A 20,256-nucleotide genomic window follows, 5' to 3' on the forward strand; every position below is an offset into this window, starting at 1 on the left:
CTTGGAAGAACACGAAACCAGACTTTCTCACGTTCTTGAACGGCTTAGAGAATACGGACTCAAGCTATCACCAGATAAGTGTCGTTTTTTCCAGACATCTGTGCGTTATCTTGGACATATAGTATCTCGAGATGGCATAAAAACCGATCCAGATAAGGTGGAAGCACTCAAAACATGGCCGAAGCCTCAGACTTTGAAGGAACTCCAATCTTTCTTAGGATTTACCGGTTATTACCGACGCTTCGTTAAAGATTACTCAAATATTGTCAAGCCACTAACATCTCTCACGGCTGGTTATCCACCCAAACGGAAAAACTTTAAAACACCACCATGTAGATCAAAGTACTTGAACCCCAAAGAACCCTTTGGGAATCGTTGGAGCCAAGACTGTGAGAAGTCCTTTCAAACTATTATTGAAAAACTTACCACTTCGCCAGTTCTTGGCTACGCTGACGCAAAACTCCCATATCTAGTACACACAGATGCTAGTACGACCGGACTCGGTGCAGCGCTATACCAAGTGCAAAACGGTGTCACACAGGTAATCGCTTATGCAAGTCGCGGTTTAAGCTCTAGTGAAACTAGGTATCCTGCGCACAAGTTGGAGTTTCTAGCCTTAAAGTGGGCCATAACAGATAAGTTTCATGACTATTTGTATGGGAACACATTCACTGTCATTACTGATAATAATCCGTTAACTTACCTCTTAACAACGGCAAAACTCGATGCAACGAGCTATCGTTGGCTAGCTGCGTTGTCCACCTATAATTTTGACATCAGATACCGTGCAGGTACACAGAACGTTGACGCGGATGGCCTGTCTAGGAGGCTGCATGATAAACCTGAAGACAACTCAAAATTCACTGAGGAATGCCAACGACTAGATGAGTTCCGATCTCATCTTTTATCCTCTGTCAAAGAAGTCGAGCTTCAACTTCAAGCCGAAGCAGTGAAGGCAACATGCCAAAAGCACATGGTCTTGGATGAGACTGATTCTCCTTGTGGTTTAGTTCAGTCACTTGCCATGTCTGCAGCGGCCATTCCAGACCTATTCCAGTTGGAAGACAATAGTGACAGTTTCTTTGCTGTGCCCAAGTATAACCATGCTGACCTTGTCTCCTTGCAGAGGAAAGATCCAACCATTGGCCGAGTCATTCAGCTGCTTATGACTGACAATAAACCGCCAACTGATACTATTGCAGAACCCCCGGTGGTTCTTAACCTTTTGAGAGAGTGGAAACGGTTTGAGTTTCAAAATGATTTACTGTACCGGAGACGCCAATTAGGACCAGAGACATCATTGCAGTTAGTCTTGCCTGATTCATTACGTTCAACAGTCATGCAAAGCCTACATGATGATATGGGGCATCTTGGGGTTGAACGTACGACAGATCTCATTCGGTCCCGTTTTTACTGGCCAAGAATGGCTAGTGATATCGAAATCAAAGTTAAAACTTGCGAAAGATGTATCCGTCGGAAGGCCCTCCCTGACAAAGCTGCTCCAATGGTGAGTATTACCACCACCAGACCTATGGAGTTAGTTTGCATGGATTTTCTCTCCATAGAACCAGACAGTAAGAACACTAAAGATGTCTTAGTGATTACAGACCATTTTACAAAGTATGCAGTGTCCATCCCAACCAAAGATCAGAAAGCCACCACCGTCGCGAAGAACCTGTGGGAACATTTTTTAGTCCACTACGGGTTTCCTGAGCGTCTTCATAGTGATCAGGGACGGGATTTCGAATCACGTACAATCAAGGAACTTTGTTCTTTACTTGGTATCCGTAAAGTCAGAACGAGCCCTTATCACCCTCGTGGCAACCCCGTTGAACGGTACAATCGTACATTACTCAGCATGTTGGGAACTTTACAAGCCACTGAGAAACATCACTGGCGCGATTTTGTAAAACCACTTACTCACTCGTACAATTGTACAAAAAATGACGTGACGGGATACTCTCCCTACGAGCTAATGTTCGGTAGGCAGCCTCGGTTGCCTATAGATATTGCCTTTGGGTTACCGCATTTGAACAAGCCCTCTATAACTCATTCTCAGTATGTTAAAGAACTGAAGAGTCATCTGGAACAGAGTTATGACATTGTCATAAAAAACTCTCAAAAAACAGCGAGGAAGAACAAAGAACGGTTCGACAGAAACATTCGTGAGTCCACACTAGGTGTGGGAGATCGTGTTTTAGTCCGAAATCTTCGCTTAAGAGAAAAGCATAAATTAGCAGACAAATGGGAGCAAACAGTGTATATAGTTCTCAAACAGATGGAAAACTTGCCAGTATACACTGTAAAACCAGAGAACGGAGAAGGACCCAACAGAACACTCCACAGAGATCTTTTACTGCCTTGTGGTTTTCTCTCTTCATTAGAAAATGAAACAGAACGCGTTACGAAACCAAGCAGACCTCATACAAGACAGAGTTCAGCCTTAGAACCTGACCCAGATGAGCCACTTGACGAAGAGGTAGATGAGTTTTATTACTCTGATCTTCCACAAGTGCTAAACCGACCATCCTATCAAATAGCTGTCACCTTGCCAAATAGGGAACTCATAGCAGATTCAGGACCGGTAAATAATATTCAACAACAAAACACACTATCCTTACACACAGGGGATCGCAAGGAACCAACCTTAGCTGGTAATGAAAATGCTGAATTGTCCTTACTTGACAAAGGCATCAACACCGAAACATTCTTACCTGAAAGAGTGAAAGAAGCAGCAACATACTTACCTGAAAAAACGAAAAAAACCGAAGTATACTTACCTGACGTAGAAACGGGGGATGAAACTAACACAAACCTACCTCAATTGGATGGTGTCCTAAAGTCGCAGCAACGTGATGTAAGTTTTGAACCCATCATACACGATCAGACACATACATCTGAAAAGACCAAAGTCTTAGAGAATAGCTCATCAGCTCTGTCGGAAACAGAGAGCTCACTTCGTCCTGTCTCAGTTGAGAATCAAACCGAAACGGATGAGCATGATACTGTGCAACCAGAGATGTATGTCAGGAGATCTGAACGAAGTAGTCAGCCTCCTCAAAGACTAACTTACTCTCAATTGGGCAATCCACTAGTGACCGTAGTTAGGTCCCTTTTCCAAGGACTTAATAAAGCTTTTATTGACTCTCTTACTCAAGAAGTTGTGTACCCCGTAGAAACAATGCACAGGGACGTGCATGATATTTAATGGGGGAGGATGTAACCCAGAAGCTAGAACCTTAATGAGGTATTAACTAATTGGCTTACTAATATGATCCATCCTCAATTTAGATAAAATATAAAATATAAATTAAGGAAATTAACAATACTAATTAATAGATATCTAATTAACTAATAGATAATTTCATAATGAATTATTGGAAGGGTGAATAACTAAAATAACGAGTTTAATATTAAACATCGGTTAAAACAAGAATCTTGAACATCACTAACAGAAACAGAAGAGGAAAGCTGTATACTATTGGTCCAGGTGGGAATCTGAAATTTCATTGGCTGAGAGAAATAAGTCCCGCCTCCGCGAAATAAAACCGTGCGACGCAGCTGAGCGAGAGGAGAGACAAACGGCTGTGCAGCACGCAGATACAGAAAGCAAAGACTGAGCGGTTAGAGAGAGAGAGAGAGAGAAAAAAAAACAACGGTCGAGGCCGTGAAGAACCCTGATTTGGGTGCCGCATAGATAGAGGGAGAGGCGGACTTGACTCCTTCTAATAAGAGCTAGGAACTTGGAACCAACGCGGTGAGTAAAGAAAAAAGAAGAGAAAAAGCTAACGATGCAACTTAAAAAAAAAAAAGGAAACTTAAATAGCTTATCAAATTAATTCCATTCTTATAGATTTGTGTGGAGACGACAGAGTGAACCAATCCTCTGTAGGAGGGAACCGTTGGAGCGCGTTGGTGAGTGAATGAGATTAAATTCAGTAAATTATTAAATTCAAAAAGCTAATTACAGCAACCGAGGTGACAGCAGTGGGCTGCTAGACGTTAGATCCCAGGAGTTAACATCTCAAACTACCAGTTAACGGTGGTAGGGCATATAGGAGTTAACGGCTCAAACCGCCAGTTAACGGCGGTAGGGCATATGGGATTCCCAGGAGTTAACGGCTCAAACCGCCAGTTAATGGTGGTACGGCCTAGATGTACAAGGTCCTCAGGGGCGTTATAGCTAACGCCATAGAATTAGCAATGCGTCCCTTAACCAAACATTTAATAATAAAAAAAAATAGATAAATAAAAATAAATAAAAGCTAACTGATTAGGGAGGAATTATTTTACAAAGGTGGACCAAAGGACCAGAATTTATATTTTGTTGAATTTTGTTATAGAACATGGTGTCACAATGCTGTATAGAAACACAACTAAATGTATCCTTGTTGTCATGAATGTATTTCTTGTTGAATAGTGTAGAGTAATAGAATCTAACTGAGCCTATTGAGCTGAACAATTGTTGTCATATATGTAATTATATTTCCAGAGCTACTGAGAATTATTTTAATAGACAATCAAATTGATGTTATGTTAGTTGAACTGTGAACCCAAACATGATTGGCTATGCCAATAGAGTGAAGCATTTGTTTAAGTCTGTAAGACTTTATGCTGTGATGTGACGAGAAGGGTCGATGCCAACTCGCTAACAGTCCTGTTGTTTACAGGCTGGGTTTTTTTTTTTTTTTCCTTGGGTTTGATCCCGACTCCTATGATCACTCACTTGGAACGAGAACTGGATTTCTTCCTGATGAGGGAGATGGCGAGCCTTAACCACTGAACGAACCAGGACATCTCAAGTAACTGAAGAGCAGACTGCTCTCTTCTGTGAACAATCTCAACGGTGCGGTAGGAAAAAATCGCACCACCGGACTCTGACTTTCACCCCAAGCGTGGGGATTTGACTTGACGCCGGCTGACTTGTGACTCATATGATCCAATCTCATACCGAGCATTTTACTATTGTCGATTGTTTTCATCTGTTTTTGTGTGTTATCTTTATGTGTTATATTTCCCATTATTATTAAAATTTAGTATATAAACCGTTTCATGCTATACCCGTGACTCCAGTCATTCTTAAACAACCTCCAATTCTCCCCGAACCTAATTATTGGCCCATTTGTTTATTTTTTCTTTTAATTATCTTATTGTATCCTGTAATCCGGTTACACAAACTAGGACATATCAGGACCCGCTGCAGTTTGCTTATCGCCATGGAGTTGGAGTTGAAGATGCCATCATCCAGCTGCTTCAACCAATCCACTGTCATCTGGACAAAGCAGGCAGCACTGTCAGGGTCATGTTCTTTGATTTCTCCAGTGCATTTAACACAATCCAGCCTGATGTACATTGCCAGAAACTCCAGAAGACACAGGTGGGGGCCTCAACTATCGCCTGGATTAAAGACTGCCTGACAAACAGACCACAGTTTGTGAGGCTGAAGAACTGCACAGGCGATCAGTAACATTGGAGCACCACAGGGGACTGTACTGTCACCATTCCTTTTCACCCTGTACACCTCAGGCTTCCAGTACAAATCAGAGACCTGTCATCTACAGAAATACTCAGATGACTCTGCAGTTGTCGGGTGCATCAGAGATGGGACAGGAAGCTGAGTACAGAGAGCTGGTGGAGCGCTTTGTGGCATGGTGTGGAAAAAAATCACCTGAACTTGAACGTGAACAAAACAAAGGAGATGATTTTAGACTTCAGAAGAAACAGGGTGGAGTCAAACACTGTTTCCATCATGGGAGAAGAAGTGGAGGTGGTTGAGGAATACAAATACCTTGGAGTTCACCTGGACAACAGACTGGACTGGAGAAAGAACAGCGAAGCCGTTTACAAGAAGGGACACAGCAGACTGCACTTCTTGAGGACACTTAGGTCCTTCAACGTCTGTAGCAAGACGCTGCAGATCTTCTACAAGTCTGTTGTTGAGAGTGTAATCTCTTCAGCCATCATCTGTTGGGCTAGTAGCATCAGAAGCAGGGGCCTGAAAAGGCTCAACAGCCTAATAAAAAAAGCTGGTTCTGTTCTGGGGACGACTGTGGAACCGCTGGAGGAGATAATGCAAAGAAGGATTCTCCAGAGAATCAAGAAAATGATGGACAACCCTGAGCATTCTCTTCTCAAGACTGTCCGACAACGGAAGAGTGTCTTCAGTCAGAGGCTTCTTCAGTTTTGATGCAACACTGACCGCTACTGAAGATACTTCCTGCCAACAGCCATTGTAATATAAAATAACTCTTTGATGACTTGATTATTATTATTATTCTGAGCTACTACAGCAATCAATTTCCCTCTGGGATTAATAAAGTATTTTTGAATTGAATTGAATTGAATTGATGCTTTTTAGTCCTAGTGTGTCCAGTGGGCCATGTTCCGCTGACCTTGGTCCACTAGCCCTATTTTTGAAACCTGTAGCAACCAGTCTGGGAGTCCGGCTTGACAGTGATCTGCTTCTGGAAAAGCAAATCAGTGCCGTCACCAAAGCTAGTTTTTATCAGTTAAGGAGGATCGCCAAGGTTAAGCGTCTGCTCTCAAGTCATGACTTTGAGATGGTGATTCACGCATTTATTACATCACGCCTTGACTATTGCAACAAACTGTACCTCGGTCTCCCTCAGTCTCACCTCTCCCGTCTTCAAATGGTGCAAAATGCAGCAGCACGCCTATTGACGGGTTCGAGAAAGAGGGAGCACATTATCCCAATTTTAGCTTCGCTGCACTGGCTGCCTGTAAATTTTAGGGTCCAGTACAAGGTTCATTTATTGGCTTTTAAAGCTGTACATGGCCTTGCTCTGCAGTATCTGTGTGAACTTTTAGTTACTCACTTCCCGTCTCGGTCACTGAGGTCAGCCGACCAGTTTCTCCTGGAGGTGCCGAGAACAAAGAGAAGCTCAGTAGCAGCACTGTCTGGTGTAGCATTATGAATATGCCATTTCTGCCCTTAACAGCTGCCCTTTGACACAGTGACAGTGTGCATAAATTGCCAAGGTCGTGCGCTTGCTTCTGGTGTTTATATTCCAGCAAAGAAGACAGAAGAAGGACGAAGAACACTTTTCATTAGTTAATCAAAGAACTTTATTTCTAATAAAGCTAATCAAAACAACTGTTGGTCAATAATAATCAGGTGACTGATCTGTGAAATCACAATGTTATGATTTATGTGTTTAATGAATAACAGGACTTTGGGCTAACTGAGCTAGACATCCTGATCCACATAAGGTAAACACATGACACATTGTTCACTCATCCAATCAGAACTTCCTTTCTGATGCGTGGCAGAGCTCTTTGGTGTTTAGTTAATCTGTCCACTCCGATTGGCTAAGAATCATAAATGGCTAAGAATAATAAACAACTAAGCTTGATCAAACCGAACAACTCCACTTTAATTTAGTTCCACCGCAAGTTTCAACGTAGTTCCAACGTGAGTTCAACCAGCTCTCAAATCCATCTGATGTCTAAGTGAAGTACAGCCTGGCCAGCTGTATTTTCTACTTTTAAGCTGAGAACTGTCAAGCTGGAAAATTCTGTTGTTTTATCAACAAGACGACGGTTCCTTCAGAATAAAAGCTGAACTGTCTCTACGTGACGCTGAACCCTGCCGTTGTACCGAGAGGCGATCCATAGACTGGTTTGTCGTGCTGCCGACGCTGTTTCACCAGTTCCAGCACAAGGAGGGTCCCTAAACCCGGCATCCGGATCTAACACGGAAGTCTCCGCATGGTACGTAGTTCGGCATAGATTGCGTCTCGTGTCTTCCTCCTGAAATCCATCTTCGGTCAGTTAGGGCAAACAACACCTCGCACTCAGTCTCGCCTCCACCAGATGGAGATTCTGAACTGACACACACACACCAACACTTCAGCATTACATTCATCTGCACCCATCATTAGAGAGTTAGTCCTGGTGACTGTTTCGAATAATTACAAAATAAATATTCTAAAACGTCCCACCTCTCTCTCTCCTCTTGTCTCTAATTCAATACAAAGTGTTTGAGTAAAATTCCCTGTAGTAAAAACAACCTCTTTTGATTCTAAGGGCCTGGTCCAAAGATTAGTGATCCAGCTCAGGGTTGGATCAGTGATATCTCTGGACCTTAATACAAGTGTAAGAATATACCAACTATATTCCGCTACACTGGTTTTAAATCACTTTTAAAGACTCATCTGTTCTCAGTTGCTTTTAATTCAGTTTGAGAATGCATCTGTTTTTAGTAGCTTTTATGTCAGTTTGATACATTTGTTTTATCATGTTTTTACTTTGTGATGAACTTTTTATCTTATTTTTAGAATTTTTAGGGAGCTTCTGTTCTTTTTGGCTTGTTAAGCACTTTGGTCAGCTTTTATGCTGTTGTAAAGTGCTTTATGAATAAAGTTGACAACTTGACTTGGTCTCCAACCCTTCCAGATCCAATAATGGCGTAAATTAATCTATTCCCAACCATGCTGTCCCGTCAACTCACTCCTTGATTGAATCAACCTTCTGTGCCAGAGCCTGAATCTTAGCCAAAGTTCCAAGCTTACGACTCATCTTAGGGCTGGGCGATCATATGATCGTACTTTGTGATCACGATCATTTTCAGTTCAATTACGGTGATCAGCTGGGAGTCTCGATCAGAAATAACAGATGTTTGCAGCCTCAGTAGGGGGCGCTAACCCTCCATGCGCGTTGGTTTCCCACCGCCATTTAACAAAAAGAAGGAGCATTTGCAATAACACTTTTCCTGCTCCGCTACTTCGGTGAGGAGGTTTAAGCAGAATGGCCAAACGTGGAGCTGAAGACAGCGAAGTAGATCCCAGTCATGACTCGGAGTTGTCTTCTGGAGATGAAGACATTGTTCAGAAGAAAAGTTACTCAACGTCAGTTGTGTGGCGGTGGTTCGGGTATCTCAAAAGTGACGTTGAGCAAATCAAGCCGATATGCAAGGTATGTCGGCGAATGGTGCCTTCAAAAACTGGCAACACTACGAATCTATTTAATCATCTAAAGAAATACCACCCAAGTGATTATACAGAGAGCGTGAAAATGCGAGCAGAGTCCAGACAACTTGTTAGCTTGTCTCAAAGTAGACTTAGCACTAGCGCGGCTGCTAGTAGTGGTCCAGCTGGCACTGGCGGTGCAGCTGCACAACCAAAACAGCAATCAATCATCTCGTCATTTTCAGCTGTTGCACCGTACGAGCAGAACTCAAAGAGAAGCAAAACCATCACAAAAGCTATAACTTTTTGTATCGCAAAAGACATGATGCCTCTGAACACAGTAGAGAAAGAAGGATTTAAGCATTTAATCAAAGTGCTGGACCAGAGGTACGAAATACCTGGCCGAAAGTATTTTTCTCAAACCGCACTGCCACAGCTGTATGATGAATGCAGAGAAAAGCTAGAGATGGAGCTCAAAGATGTTTCATTCTTTGCAACTACCACTGACCTTTGGTCGAGTCGTTCATCTGAGCCATATTTGAGTCTAACAATATACTACATTGACAAGGAGTGGACTCTTCAAAGCACATGCCTGCAGACAGCATATTTTCCGGAGGACCACACAGCTGAAATCATCAGTTGGGGGCTGGAGGATGCACTGGAATCATGGAACCTTAGCAAAGACCGCCAGGTGTGCATCACAACAGATAACGGAGCCAACATAGTTAAAGCTGTTGCTCTCCAAGGATGGACTCGGCTTCAGTGTTTTGGTCACCGGCTGCACTCCGCTATAGGTAAGTAAATATCAAGAAATTGGTTCTATATTAATATATAACAAGCAATGCAAATAGAAAATATGTTTTTAGAGCTTTAAATATTAGGGGGATCTTATAATTACATTTAAGAGGGAGGCAATGAAGGAAAGCTACAACAGGAGAAATGTTAACCTCCTGAGACCTGAACCTGTATTTGTTGTGATTTAAAAGAAAAAGTATATCAAACTATTACAGAGTAGTCTACTCTCATTAAAAAACAAAATTACAAATATTAAAATAAATTAAATTTCATTAAATAAAGAATTTGTCAAATTTCCTATAAAGAAGAAAACAAAGAAAGTTAACTTAGTCAATATCGTGTCTATAAATGATAACAAAAAGGTCTAAGGTGAAGATTAAACATTTTATAGTGTAAGGAGCCAATGTCCACATATGTGTGGACACAGGGCCCTAAGAGGTTTAAAAGTATTTATCAGGACTCTTGTCGTACCATTCTGGATCAACTGAAAGCTTTTTGTTGTCATTCTGACACTTACTGAACCCAGTTTTTGGTTATCTCTTGATTAATAGCATTTGAAAAAATGCAAACTAAAATTGTTTTATGGAGTTTGTAGGTTTTGCATTTTGCAGTCTCTGTCAATTCTAGTAATTTTCAGATTTGTTAAGTTATTTAATATTTTTTTCAGGTGGAAGCATGAAAGACGAGAGGACTGAGAGAGCTGTTGGTGTGTCCAAAAAACTGGTCAGTGCTTTTTCTTACTCATGGAAAAAGAAAAAAGCACTAGCAGCTGCCCAGGATGAACTTAAACTGCCAAAGCACAAGTTGATCACAGAATCCCCCACCAGGTGGAGGGTCGCGTCATGCAATGATTGCAAGAATTCTGGAGCAGGAGAAGGCCATTGCAAAGGTTTTGTCAGATGACAGAAAAAACAGGCACCTGGTTCCTTCATGGCAGGACATAGATGTTCTAGAGTCTGTCCACAAGGCCCTGAATCCCCTGGTTGACTTTACTGACGCCCTTTCTGGAGAAGCATATGTCAGTATCTCTTGTGTGAAACCTGTCCTTCAGCTCTTTAATGAAGAGTTCTTAAAGCCAGATGATACTGACACAGAACTTACCAAGGCCATCAAGAATTCAGTCACCTGCTACTTAAATGAAAAATATGATGATGATGTCACTGATGACCTCCTGAGCATGGCAACCCTTGTTGATCCTCGCTTCAAGACCAACTACATCCAGGCTGACAAAAAAAAGAGGCTTTAAAGATCAACTCTGTGTCTCAGATGTTGGACGAATGGAAGACTTCACAGTCCAGACCAACTACCTCAGCAGAAGCCACATCTTCAGCTGCACCAGTGAAAGTAACAAAAAAAGACTCTTGGCAGCTTTTTCAAAAAGTCCTTTGCTGCTTCCACGTCTGGTCAAACAGATGAACAAGCTGTAGAGGCTGAACTAAACAGTTACCTGCAAGTGCCAAATGCAGACAGTGAAACCAATCCACTGGTATGGTGGAAGATCCACTCCACAACATATCCCAGAGTTAGCCTCTTGGCAAAGCGGTACCTCTGTACCGGTACCTCCTGTTACTAGCTCACCTCCAGCGGTACCTCCTGTTACTAGCTCACCCTCAGAGAGGGCTTTTAGCACAGGTGGCAATATTGTGTCATGCCACAGGGCAGCTTTAAAGCCAGATGCTGTGAGTTAGTGTTCCTAGCAAAAAATCTGTCACCAAGTCCTAAGTAATGTGCACCTCGCTTCAAGACCAACTACGTCCAGGCTGGCAAAATAGAGACTGTAAAAATCAAGATGCTGGATGAATGGAAGACTTCCCAGTCCAGACCAACTACCTCAGCAGAAGCCACATATTCAGTTACACCAATGAATGTAACAAAAAAAGACTCTTGGCACCTTTTTCAAAAAGCCTTTTGCTGTTTCCATGTCTGGTCAAACAGATGAACAGGCTGTAGTCCTAAGTAATGTGCACCAGTGTTATGTTCTATTGTGTTTACAAGTTTTGCACAATTTATTCATTTGGTTTGTAACATGGCAAATCTGAAAATCAGGTTTACAGTTTAAACTTTGTTCTTTAGGTGTGTGATTTTCTTTGCCAAAAATACAGTTTAATTTGAGTTCAGTTCTAATTTTATATGTATTTGTTTTGCATTGTTTAATTTTGTAGCTGCAACATAGTTATACTGCATTGTTATCTAAGATAAAGTGTTTACAAATTCTGCACATTTTATTCAGTTGGTTTATAGCACAGCAAAACTGACATTCAGGTTTACAGTTTAAACTTTGGTCTATAGGTGTGTAATTGTTTGCATAAAATATTTGATTAGAGAATTCTGCACTGCTAATTTTCATATTTTATATTTGTTTTCCGTTGTTTGATTTTGTACCTGCAAAGTAGCTAAACAGTATTGTTAAGATTAAGTGCCAGTAGCTATGGCATAAATGGCATTTACATATCACAGATAAAAAAGTTCACATTTTAGGGTATGTTAATTTTCCCAAAGCAAATAATTTGTTTATTTTGTACCTGTATAGCATTAAAGACACACAGAATGTCAATAAAAGGTTTAACTAATATCTAGTTTCTTTATTTTTACATTTTAAGCTGCTTTAAACTGTCTATGTAAAAATTAATCGTGATTAAAATCGAGATCGAACGATATGGAAAAATATATCATGATCATTCTTTTTGCCATATCGCCCAGGCCTAACTCATCTTGACAATTATATGAGTTTGTGCATTCACAGCGCGGTGTAATCCATCCCTGAGCTCCGGGATTGAGCCAATATCCCTCTAAAGCTAATTAATTTTCTGGTAACCCAGGTAACCGCTCAGGCCAAACAGCAGGAATCCCGACACCAACACCACGAATATCCAGACGTCTTCAGAATCCTCTACAGACAGTTGAGAAAGGCAGAACAGGTTCCACTGTTTCCAGGAGTCCATGATATGCCCAGCTGGCTCTGTCCCAGAGGGGCATCCGGGAGCCCCTTCTCCCATTCTCATCATTGAAAAAATTGTGTCAATCGCATTGCGAGACCAACTGACCAGGTCCATTTTTAATCATTTCCAGAAAAAATGCAGAAGCACCGTGCACCCAAAGACAGACAAAAAGCCTTGGGATAAGATAGGGAGGAGAGGAGGAAAAGGCATCTGTACTCTCCAAGAGCCGGAAGGTCAATTGGCAGGCCCATTGAGCACAGTAATATCATGGTCAGTAAACCATTTCCCAGTGGTTTTGGTACTGTGAGCAGGTGCCAGGTTGTGCTTAAAAATGAAATTTTCATCTCCATAAAGCTTTTCAGCAGATGGAAGCGTGAAGTGCTCCAAAATCTCCTGATAGCTAGCTGCATTGACCCTGCCCTTGATAAAACACAGTGGACCAACACCAGCAGCTGACATGGCACCCCAGACCATTACTGACTGTGGGTACTTGACACTGGACATCAGACATTTTGCCATTTCCCTCTGCCCAGTCTTCCTCCAGACTCTGGCACCTTGATTTCCGAATGACGTGCAAAATTTACTTTCATCCGAAAAAAGTACTTTGGACCACTGAGCAACAGTCCGGTGCTGCTTCTCTGTAGCCCAGGTCAGGCGCTTCTGCCGCTATTTCTGGTTCAAAAGTGGCTTGACCTGGGGAATGCAGCACCTGTAGCCCATTTCCTGCACACGCCTGTACACGGTGGCTCTGGATGTTTCTACTCCAGACTCAGTCAACTGCTTCCGCAGGTCCCCCAAGGTCTGGAATCTGTTCTTCTCCACAATCTTCCTCAGGGTCCGGTCACCTCTTCTCGTTGTGAAGCGTTTTCTGCCACACTTTTTCCTTCCTACACACTTCCCACTGAGGTGCCTTGATACAGCACGCTGGGAACAGCCTATTTGTTCAGAAATTTCTTTCTGAGTCTTACCCTCTTGCTTGAGGGCGTCAATGATGGCCTTCTGGACAGCAGTCAGGTCGGCTGTCTTACCCATGATTGCGGTTTTGAGTAATGAACCAGGCTGGGAGTTTTTAAAAGCCTCAGGAATCTTTTACAGGTGTTTGGAGTTAATTAGTTGATTCAGATGATTAGGTTAATAGCTCGTTTAGAGAACCTTTTCATGATATGCTAATTTTTTGAGATAGAGGAATTTTGGGTTTTCATGAGCTGTACGCCACAATCATCAATATTAGAAACAAAAAAAAAGGCTTGAACTACTTCAGTTGTGTGTAATGAATAAAATAAATATGAAAGTCTAATGTTTATCAGTACATTACAGACAATAATGAACTTTATCAAAATATGCTACTTTTTTGAGAAGGACCTGTATTTTTTTTAACAAAAAAATTAGTTTGTTTTAAAATGTATGAACTGAACTTTGAACTAGTTCATTTTTAAAATGAAATATCCCAACACTGACTTTAGCTATCATTTTTTCTAGGGATTCATCGATACCACTTTTTTCCAAACCGTTACGATGGCGATACTTGGATCTGTGTACTTGTCGATACCGATTACCGATACTTCTACCACACAAAAAATGTAATGAATTGGAATCCAGGTTTTCTTTTCTTTTCTGGTTTCAACAGGAAAAGACTGTGAGGTAGATGAAAAATAAAACATATTAATAGAAATGATCACAAAACTAAAATATCAGGTGAACAGAAACAACAAGTTACAGTGAAGCCACTTTCAGGTAACTGCATTGGTATTGGTTCCTGGTATCAGTTAACTTTTACCGATATCAATACTGGTACTGGTATCAGCACCGATACCCATACCAGCATCCCTAATTTTTTCATTTCTTATGGAAAACCATTCAAGTTCAGAGTCATAGACCAAATTATAAAATCACTTCTTTGTTTTAAGAATCTCATTTTACATTCACATCTCTCTCATGATGAATAAAAATACGTGTTCCAAAACACCATATTGATATTAGAAATTTTTATAAGAAATTTGACATATTTAATGTGCATATTTTTTACTTTTCATGCAGACACAAATCAATTCAATTCAAAGGTTCAATAAATCAAAGTTAATGTAAAAGATGAAGATATAAAAATAAATGTAACTATTACGCTTTGAATGTGGATCATTATTTTTTGAAGGATAACATTGAAGTCTTCTTGAAGTACTAGACAAATAAAAAGCTTCTTACACGTAAATTTCCTTGACTGTTGATGCTGCTTGGCTCTGAGTTTGTTTACTTATTTACTGACTCAAAAGGACCTGGCAGATGAGGTGCACCGCACATTTTAAGCAGTGTCAGATACTTAGCGTGATGTGTGAGCTGGTGTCCCCTACATGTGCTCTGCCTGTGCATATGGGTAATTGTAAATCACTGGAAAGTCCACAAAGGCTGCAGCATATGGCCCGGTGGATTAAGGTATTATGTAGTGATGCAGGTGACAGAGAAAGCCTCCTCTAATCACTGATTTGCTAACTGGTTACCCAGCCAGCGTTGGTAACACTGGACACCAAAACAGCATCAACGTAAAACCTTCAATCCTATTGCTCTGTGCCATCCTCCATTTACAGTTCTACATGTGACACATAAACAGCTTTTAATAGTTCAACCTCTCTGTGTATTGATCACTGTGCTACTGAACTACAGAACTTGGTTTGAAGAAGTTATCCATTGATTACATGGCCACCTCTTATCCACCTCTGTCTAACAGCATGACTCCATGGAGATCATTTATGACCTATGATAGCTAATGGTCCCATTAATCTGCTACTAAAATAGGCTCATAGGTTCAACAAGCACAAGCCACCACTACCACAACAGTGTGAGCAGTTTTTTTATAATGAAGAAAACATTGCACAGAAAGTTTAATTTCCCTTTCAAAAATATGTATGTGTCTATATATTCCCACTCACACAGCAGCACTGTGCAAATAACTAGCACCACAACCTTTTGTTTGAAGTTTTGAGTGCTTTTTGGACTTTGCTATTTAACGTATGATGTAAAATAGGTCGCTGAAGTTCAGTTTCGCAAAACAAAATTCAGCTAAGTCAGCGATTTCCTTGTAGGAAACTTCTACATGTGCCTTGTAGGAAGCACTTTAAGCACTTGAGAGACGCCTTCACTTCGCTGGATGATTAACTCAATTTTGGTATCACCAAACAGCCAATTCAGAGAACTAGCTGTAGATTTTTTGTTTGACCTCATGTTCACCCTCTCTGCAGACATCGCTCCACTTCCACCTCAGACAGAAGGCAACCTGGAACTCCTCGTCACCCCACTCGTCTCTCGGTACGTCCCTGGTCTCCCCACTCCCGATAGCGCACCTAAACCCACCCGGATCTACACCAACCTCCATGCTCAGCTCCCTCCACCTAAAGCGCTCAGGAACCCTGCCACAAGTAAGCTCCTAGTCCTCAGACCGGACCCACTCCCCTCTCGAGTCATCCACACTTCAAGACCGTAAGTCCTCTCCGACCAAATATCAATCAGTCATCTTGTACCGGACCTAACACCCTCTGTCTCCAGATCCCCCCACCGAAATCCTGTCTGAAGAACTCAGCTTGACTTCCTCACTGCTCTTTTAGTTTCCCTTTTAATAAATGTTTTTTTGAAACTCTCACCCTGGTTCGTGGACTGATTCTGTATGTCGTGGGTTAGACTATTGCCACACATGACAAACAATGCATATAAGACACATGAAAAAGAAAATTATCTAATATTGATCTTAATAATCAACACAATTCCAACTTCCTCTTGTGAATGAGACAGTTTCTTTAGATTTATGACCGAGATGGTATAAGATGAAGTTAAACTTAAACACACACAGTAATATTTTATTAGGTTTTTGCAGTTTAAATTGAACACAGCTTATATTCCTACAGAGAAACATATTAATGTTTTTAATATGTTATAAATATGATGCACCTTTATTAATTGTAATCCATAAACTGCTACCATGAGCTCATTTGCATTGTCCTTCATTCAAAGGTTATTGAGCCTGTTTTGTAGACAAATCTTTTTAAATATCACAAATATCACTAAAACAAACCCATCCAACTAATAATTAGTCTGCATGTGAATTTAGAAGCTACAACCCATTAAATAAATCTGCATACCCAGTATTACCATAGCATTAAATTTATTTTTTTTACTTTTATTACATGACCATATACTTTTTTTACATGTGTTTTACTAAAAGTTTATCTGTAAAGAAAAGAGGTCACATGGACCAGATTAGGATAAATTAATTCTGAGACAAATTAGTTCCATAGATAGCCTTTGTTGGAATTAATTATTGGCTGATTTATTAAAATCTGATGTTTCTAATAAATTCAAGAAAGGATGGGGAATAGTGAAAGATGAGCTGGGGGTGGAGGAGGTCCTCACCTTTGGGGAAGGAGTTTGGCTGAACAACGTAGAGGAACGCATGGACCACGTGGAAAAGGATGCCTATGGTCCCGGGTTCGTAATAGGCATGGGTGTCATAAACCGCAGCTGGAACAAACCCAAAGTCCAGCGGCTCCACAGGAGGAGGGGAGCGCTGTCTGCGGGAGTCCGACCTGACCTCATCCCGGGCGCCGTCCCTCTCCTCCGCCTGTAGCTCGCCGCTGGTAACCCCCCAGCAGAGCAGCAGGACGAGCCCCCTGGTCCACAACATGGCTCGGAAAAAGAGTCCTGCTCCCTTGGAAAAGAAAATAAGAGTTTGACCCGCTAGCAGTCCGGCGGCTGACACCTGTCCCTCTCGGTGGCTTTATCTTCGTCCGAAGGGAAACTTTCTGACCAAACATCCAGTTAGCTCCTGGTTTCTCGGGATGGACTCATCACTGACATCTTTCCCGGAGGACCAGCGGAAGCTGAAGGGTGCTCTTCTCACTCTCTCGGTGTCCTCGCGCTCCCCGGCAGCGAGCTAAAAGCAGCCTAATCTAATCTCACAAACAACAGGCTGGGGTGGGCTCGCGCACGCCGGTGTTGTGCCATAAATCGACTCGCTGCCAAAAAATGATTAGCCACCGCGGGATCGCGCACGGTTAGGTAATTGCATTTCTAGACGAAATTCCCCAGGATTTCGCCTTAAAACTCAGCATATCTAGCAATATGGACATTCAGAAAGCAGAGATAACCTCTTCCGGTACTAAAACAGATGTTTATCGCGGATATTAGTTTTTCCAGTTCGGAAGTTGATTTAAGTGTTGCTATTTGTCTTAAACGTTCACAGTTCACGTTCACAAAAAAATAAATACGTGTTTGGGCATTTTTGGTTTGTTTTTTATATAAGATCTAATACCGCAATTTTTTTTCATGTAATTTAAGGCTAAAACATGCCCCACCGAAAACTAGCTTGAATGTGTAATAGGAAAAACCCACCGTAAACTAGCTTGATCCCAGGAGGCTTTGTTAAAAAATAATAATAATCAAAGTGTTTTTATTAAGTTTTCAAAAAGCATATCATTCACACAAAAAAGCTCAAACTCAAATCCTACAACACAATGCAAAATAAAACTATACCCAGACAAAAAAATAAAATAAAAAATAAGGGGGGGGGGGGGGGGGGGGGGAGTTGCCAGTTATGGAGTAGACGGCAACTTATCTTCAAAATAAGAAATGAAAGGCTGCCAGACCTTAAAGAATTTTTTGGTGTTGCCCTGAATCGTGAATCTGAGATGTTCTAATTTGAGGTGTGCCATCACTTCTTCCAACCAGCGTTTGTGGGATGGCGGTGTTGCCTTTATCCAGTTAAATAGAATAAGTCTCCTGGCCAACAATGAGGTAAATGCTATTGCCTTCCTCTGAGAGGCTGTTAGCCGAGTTTCCCTCGGTGCCACACCAAAGATGGCTGTCAGAGGCATTGGTTCCATGTCTTCGTTATAAATAAGTGAGAACGTTCTAAAGATGTTAGTCCAAAAGTCTTTCAGCCTGGGACAAGACCAAAACATATGGCATAAGTTGGCTGGCACCTGTTTACATCTGGGGCAGGTCGGATCGGACCCCCGGTACATTCTTGCCAGTTTCTCCTTTGACAAGTGGAGTCTATGTAACACTTTAAACTGTATCAATCCATGTCTTATACATACAGAAGCAGAGTGTACTAGATCTACTGCCCCTCCCCAGTCAACCTCTGAAATGTCCAGTCCCAATTCTTCCTCCCATTTCCTTCTTACGTTGTCCAGGGAGGGGGAAGCCACATTCTGAATACTTGCATATAACGTTGAGATTGTCCCCTTAGCGGTCGGATCTGTGCCCATCAGCTCATCTATCCATCCACTTTGTGGAAGCTCGAGGGAGGGGCTGAATGACTTTTTCACAAAGTCCCGAACCTGGAGATATCTGAAATAGTTAGTCTTGGAGGAGATTCCATAGTCCTTTTCCAGTTGAGCAGCAGACATAAAAGTACCATTTTTAAAAAGATATTTGACGCATTCCACCCCAGCTCTGTGCCATTCCCTAAAGGCTGTTCCCCCAAGGGCTGGGGAAAACAAATGATTTCCATAGATGGGAGCAGCTAGGAGGGCATTCCTGTTTCCAAAATGTAATCTGAATTGAGTCCAAATTTTCAAAGAGTTAGATATAACCGGGTTATTTGTGTAAAGATGTTTGCTCAAGGGTAAAGGAGCGCAGACCAGGGAGCGCAGGGACACTGGGCTAGAGACATACCTTTCCATATGAACCCATATTGGGGTTTCATCCTCATCTAACCCTTTGACCCAAAATAACAACTTATGTATATTAGCAGCAAAATAATAGTGCATATAATTCGGCAGAGCCAGGCCTCCTTCTTCTTTCTGTCTCTCCAGAAACTCTCTTCTTATCCTGGGGACTGTTTTTTTCCAGATAAAGGTAGATGTACATTTGTTCAATTCCTTAAAAAATGATTTAGGAATGAAAATTGGTATCGTCTGAAATAAATAAAGGAACCGTGGCATTATATTCATTTTAACAGAATTTATCTTCCCTGCTAATGATAAGGGGAGTGATGCCCACCTTTCCATATCTAATTTTGCTTTGTCCAGTGTAACCTTAAAGTTCTTGTCCAGCAAATCTTTATATTTACTAGTTACATTAACACCTAAGTACGTGAATTTGTCCTTATGTATTGCCAAGGGATAGGCCCGGAAAGAAAGTTTCCTCGCCTGTTTATTAATGGGGAAAAGAACACTTTTGTCTAAATTAATTTTATAGCCCGACACCCCCCCAAAATCCTTGATAATACCAAGTGCCACCGGGATACTAATGTCAGGGTTTGACAGGAAGAGGAGGAGATCGTCCGCATATAAGGATAGCCTATGATTTTGTGTCCCCCTTTGTATCCCCACCAATTCAGCAGCCTGTCTCAGCTTTATCGCAAGAAGTTCAATTGCCACATCAAAGAGCAGGGGTGACAAAGGGCACCCCTGTCTTGTTCCCCGGAGTAGAGAGAAGGGTTCAGATATGATATTATTTGTTCTCACCCTAGCCTGGGGGCTCAAATAAATTATTTTAATCCACGAACAAAATGTTGGACCAAAGCCAAATCTTTCAAGAGCCATAAATAAATAATAATATTCTATTCTGTCAAAGGCTTTGTGGGCATCAAGGGATATCACAATCTC

General features: G+C 41.5%; 1 protein-coding gene across 5 annotated transcripts in view; it reads right to left on the reverse strand.

The window, feature by feature from the left end:
• prom1b (prominin 1 b) overlaps positions 1-17,616 on the reverse strand; it is a 94,545-nt gene extending 76,929 nt beyond the window's left edge. For 2 of the 5 annotated variants that reach the window (XM_054735624.2, XM_054735621.2), the window contains exon 1: positions 17,057-17,616. In XM_054735624.2, the coding sequence (XP_054591599.2) occupies positions 17,057-17,327 (271 nt within the window). In that variant the 5' untranslated portion in view covers positions 17,328-17,616. The remainder of the gene's footprint in view (positions 1-17,056) is intronic. The other 3 variants (XM_054735623.2, XM_054735622.2, XM_054735625.2) reach the window with 2 other exon arrangements.
• Between the last annotated feature and the right edge of the window lie 2,640 nt (positions 17,617-20,256).

Source organism: Nothobranchius furzeri, chromosome 7, assembly GCF_043380555.1.
Source record: "Nothobranchius furzeri strain GRZ-AD chromosome 7, NfurGRZ-RIMD1, whole genome shotgun sequence".
NCBI classification, from domain to species: Eukaryota; Metazoa; Chordata; class Actinopteri; order Cyprinodontiformes; family Nothobranchiidae; genus Nothobranchius; species Nothobranchius furzeri.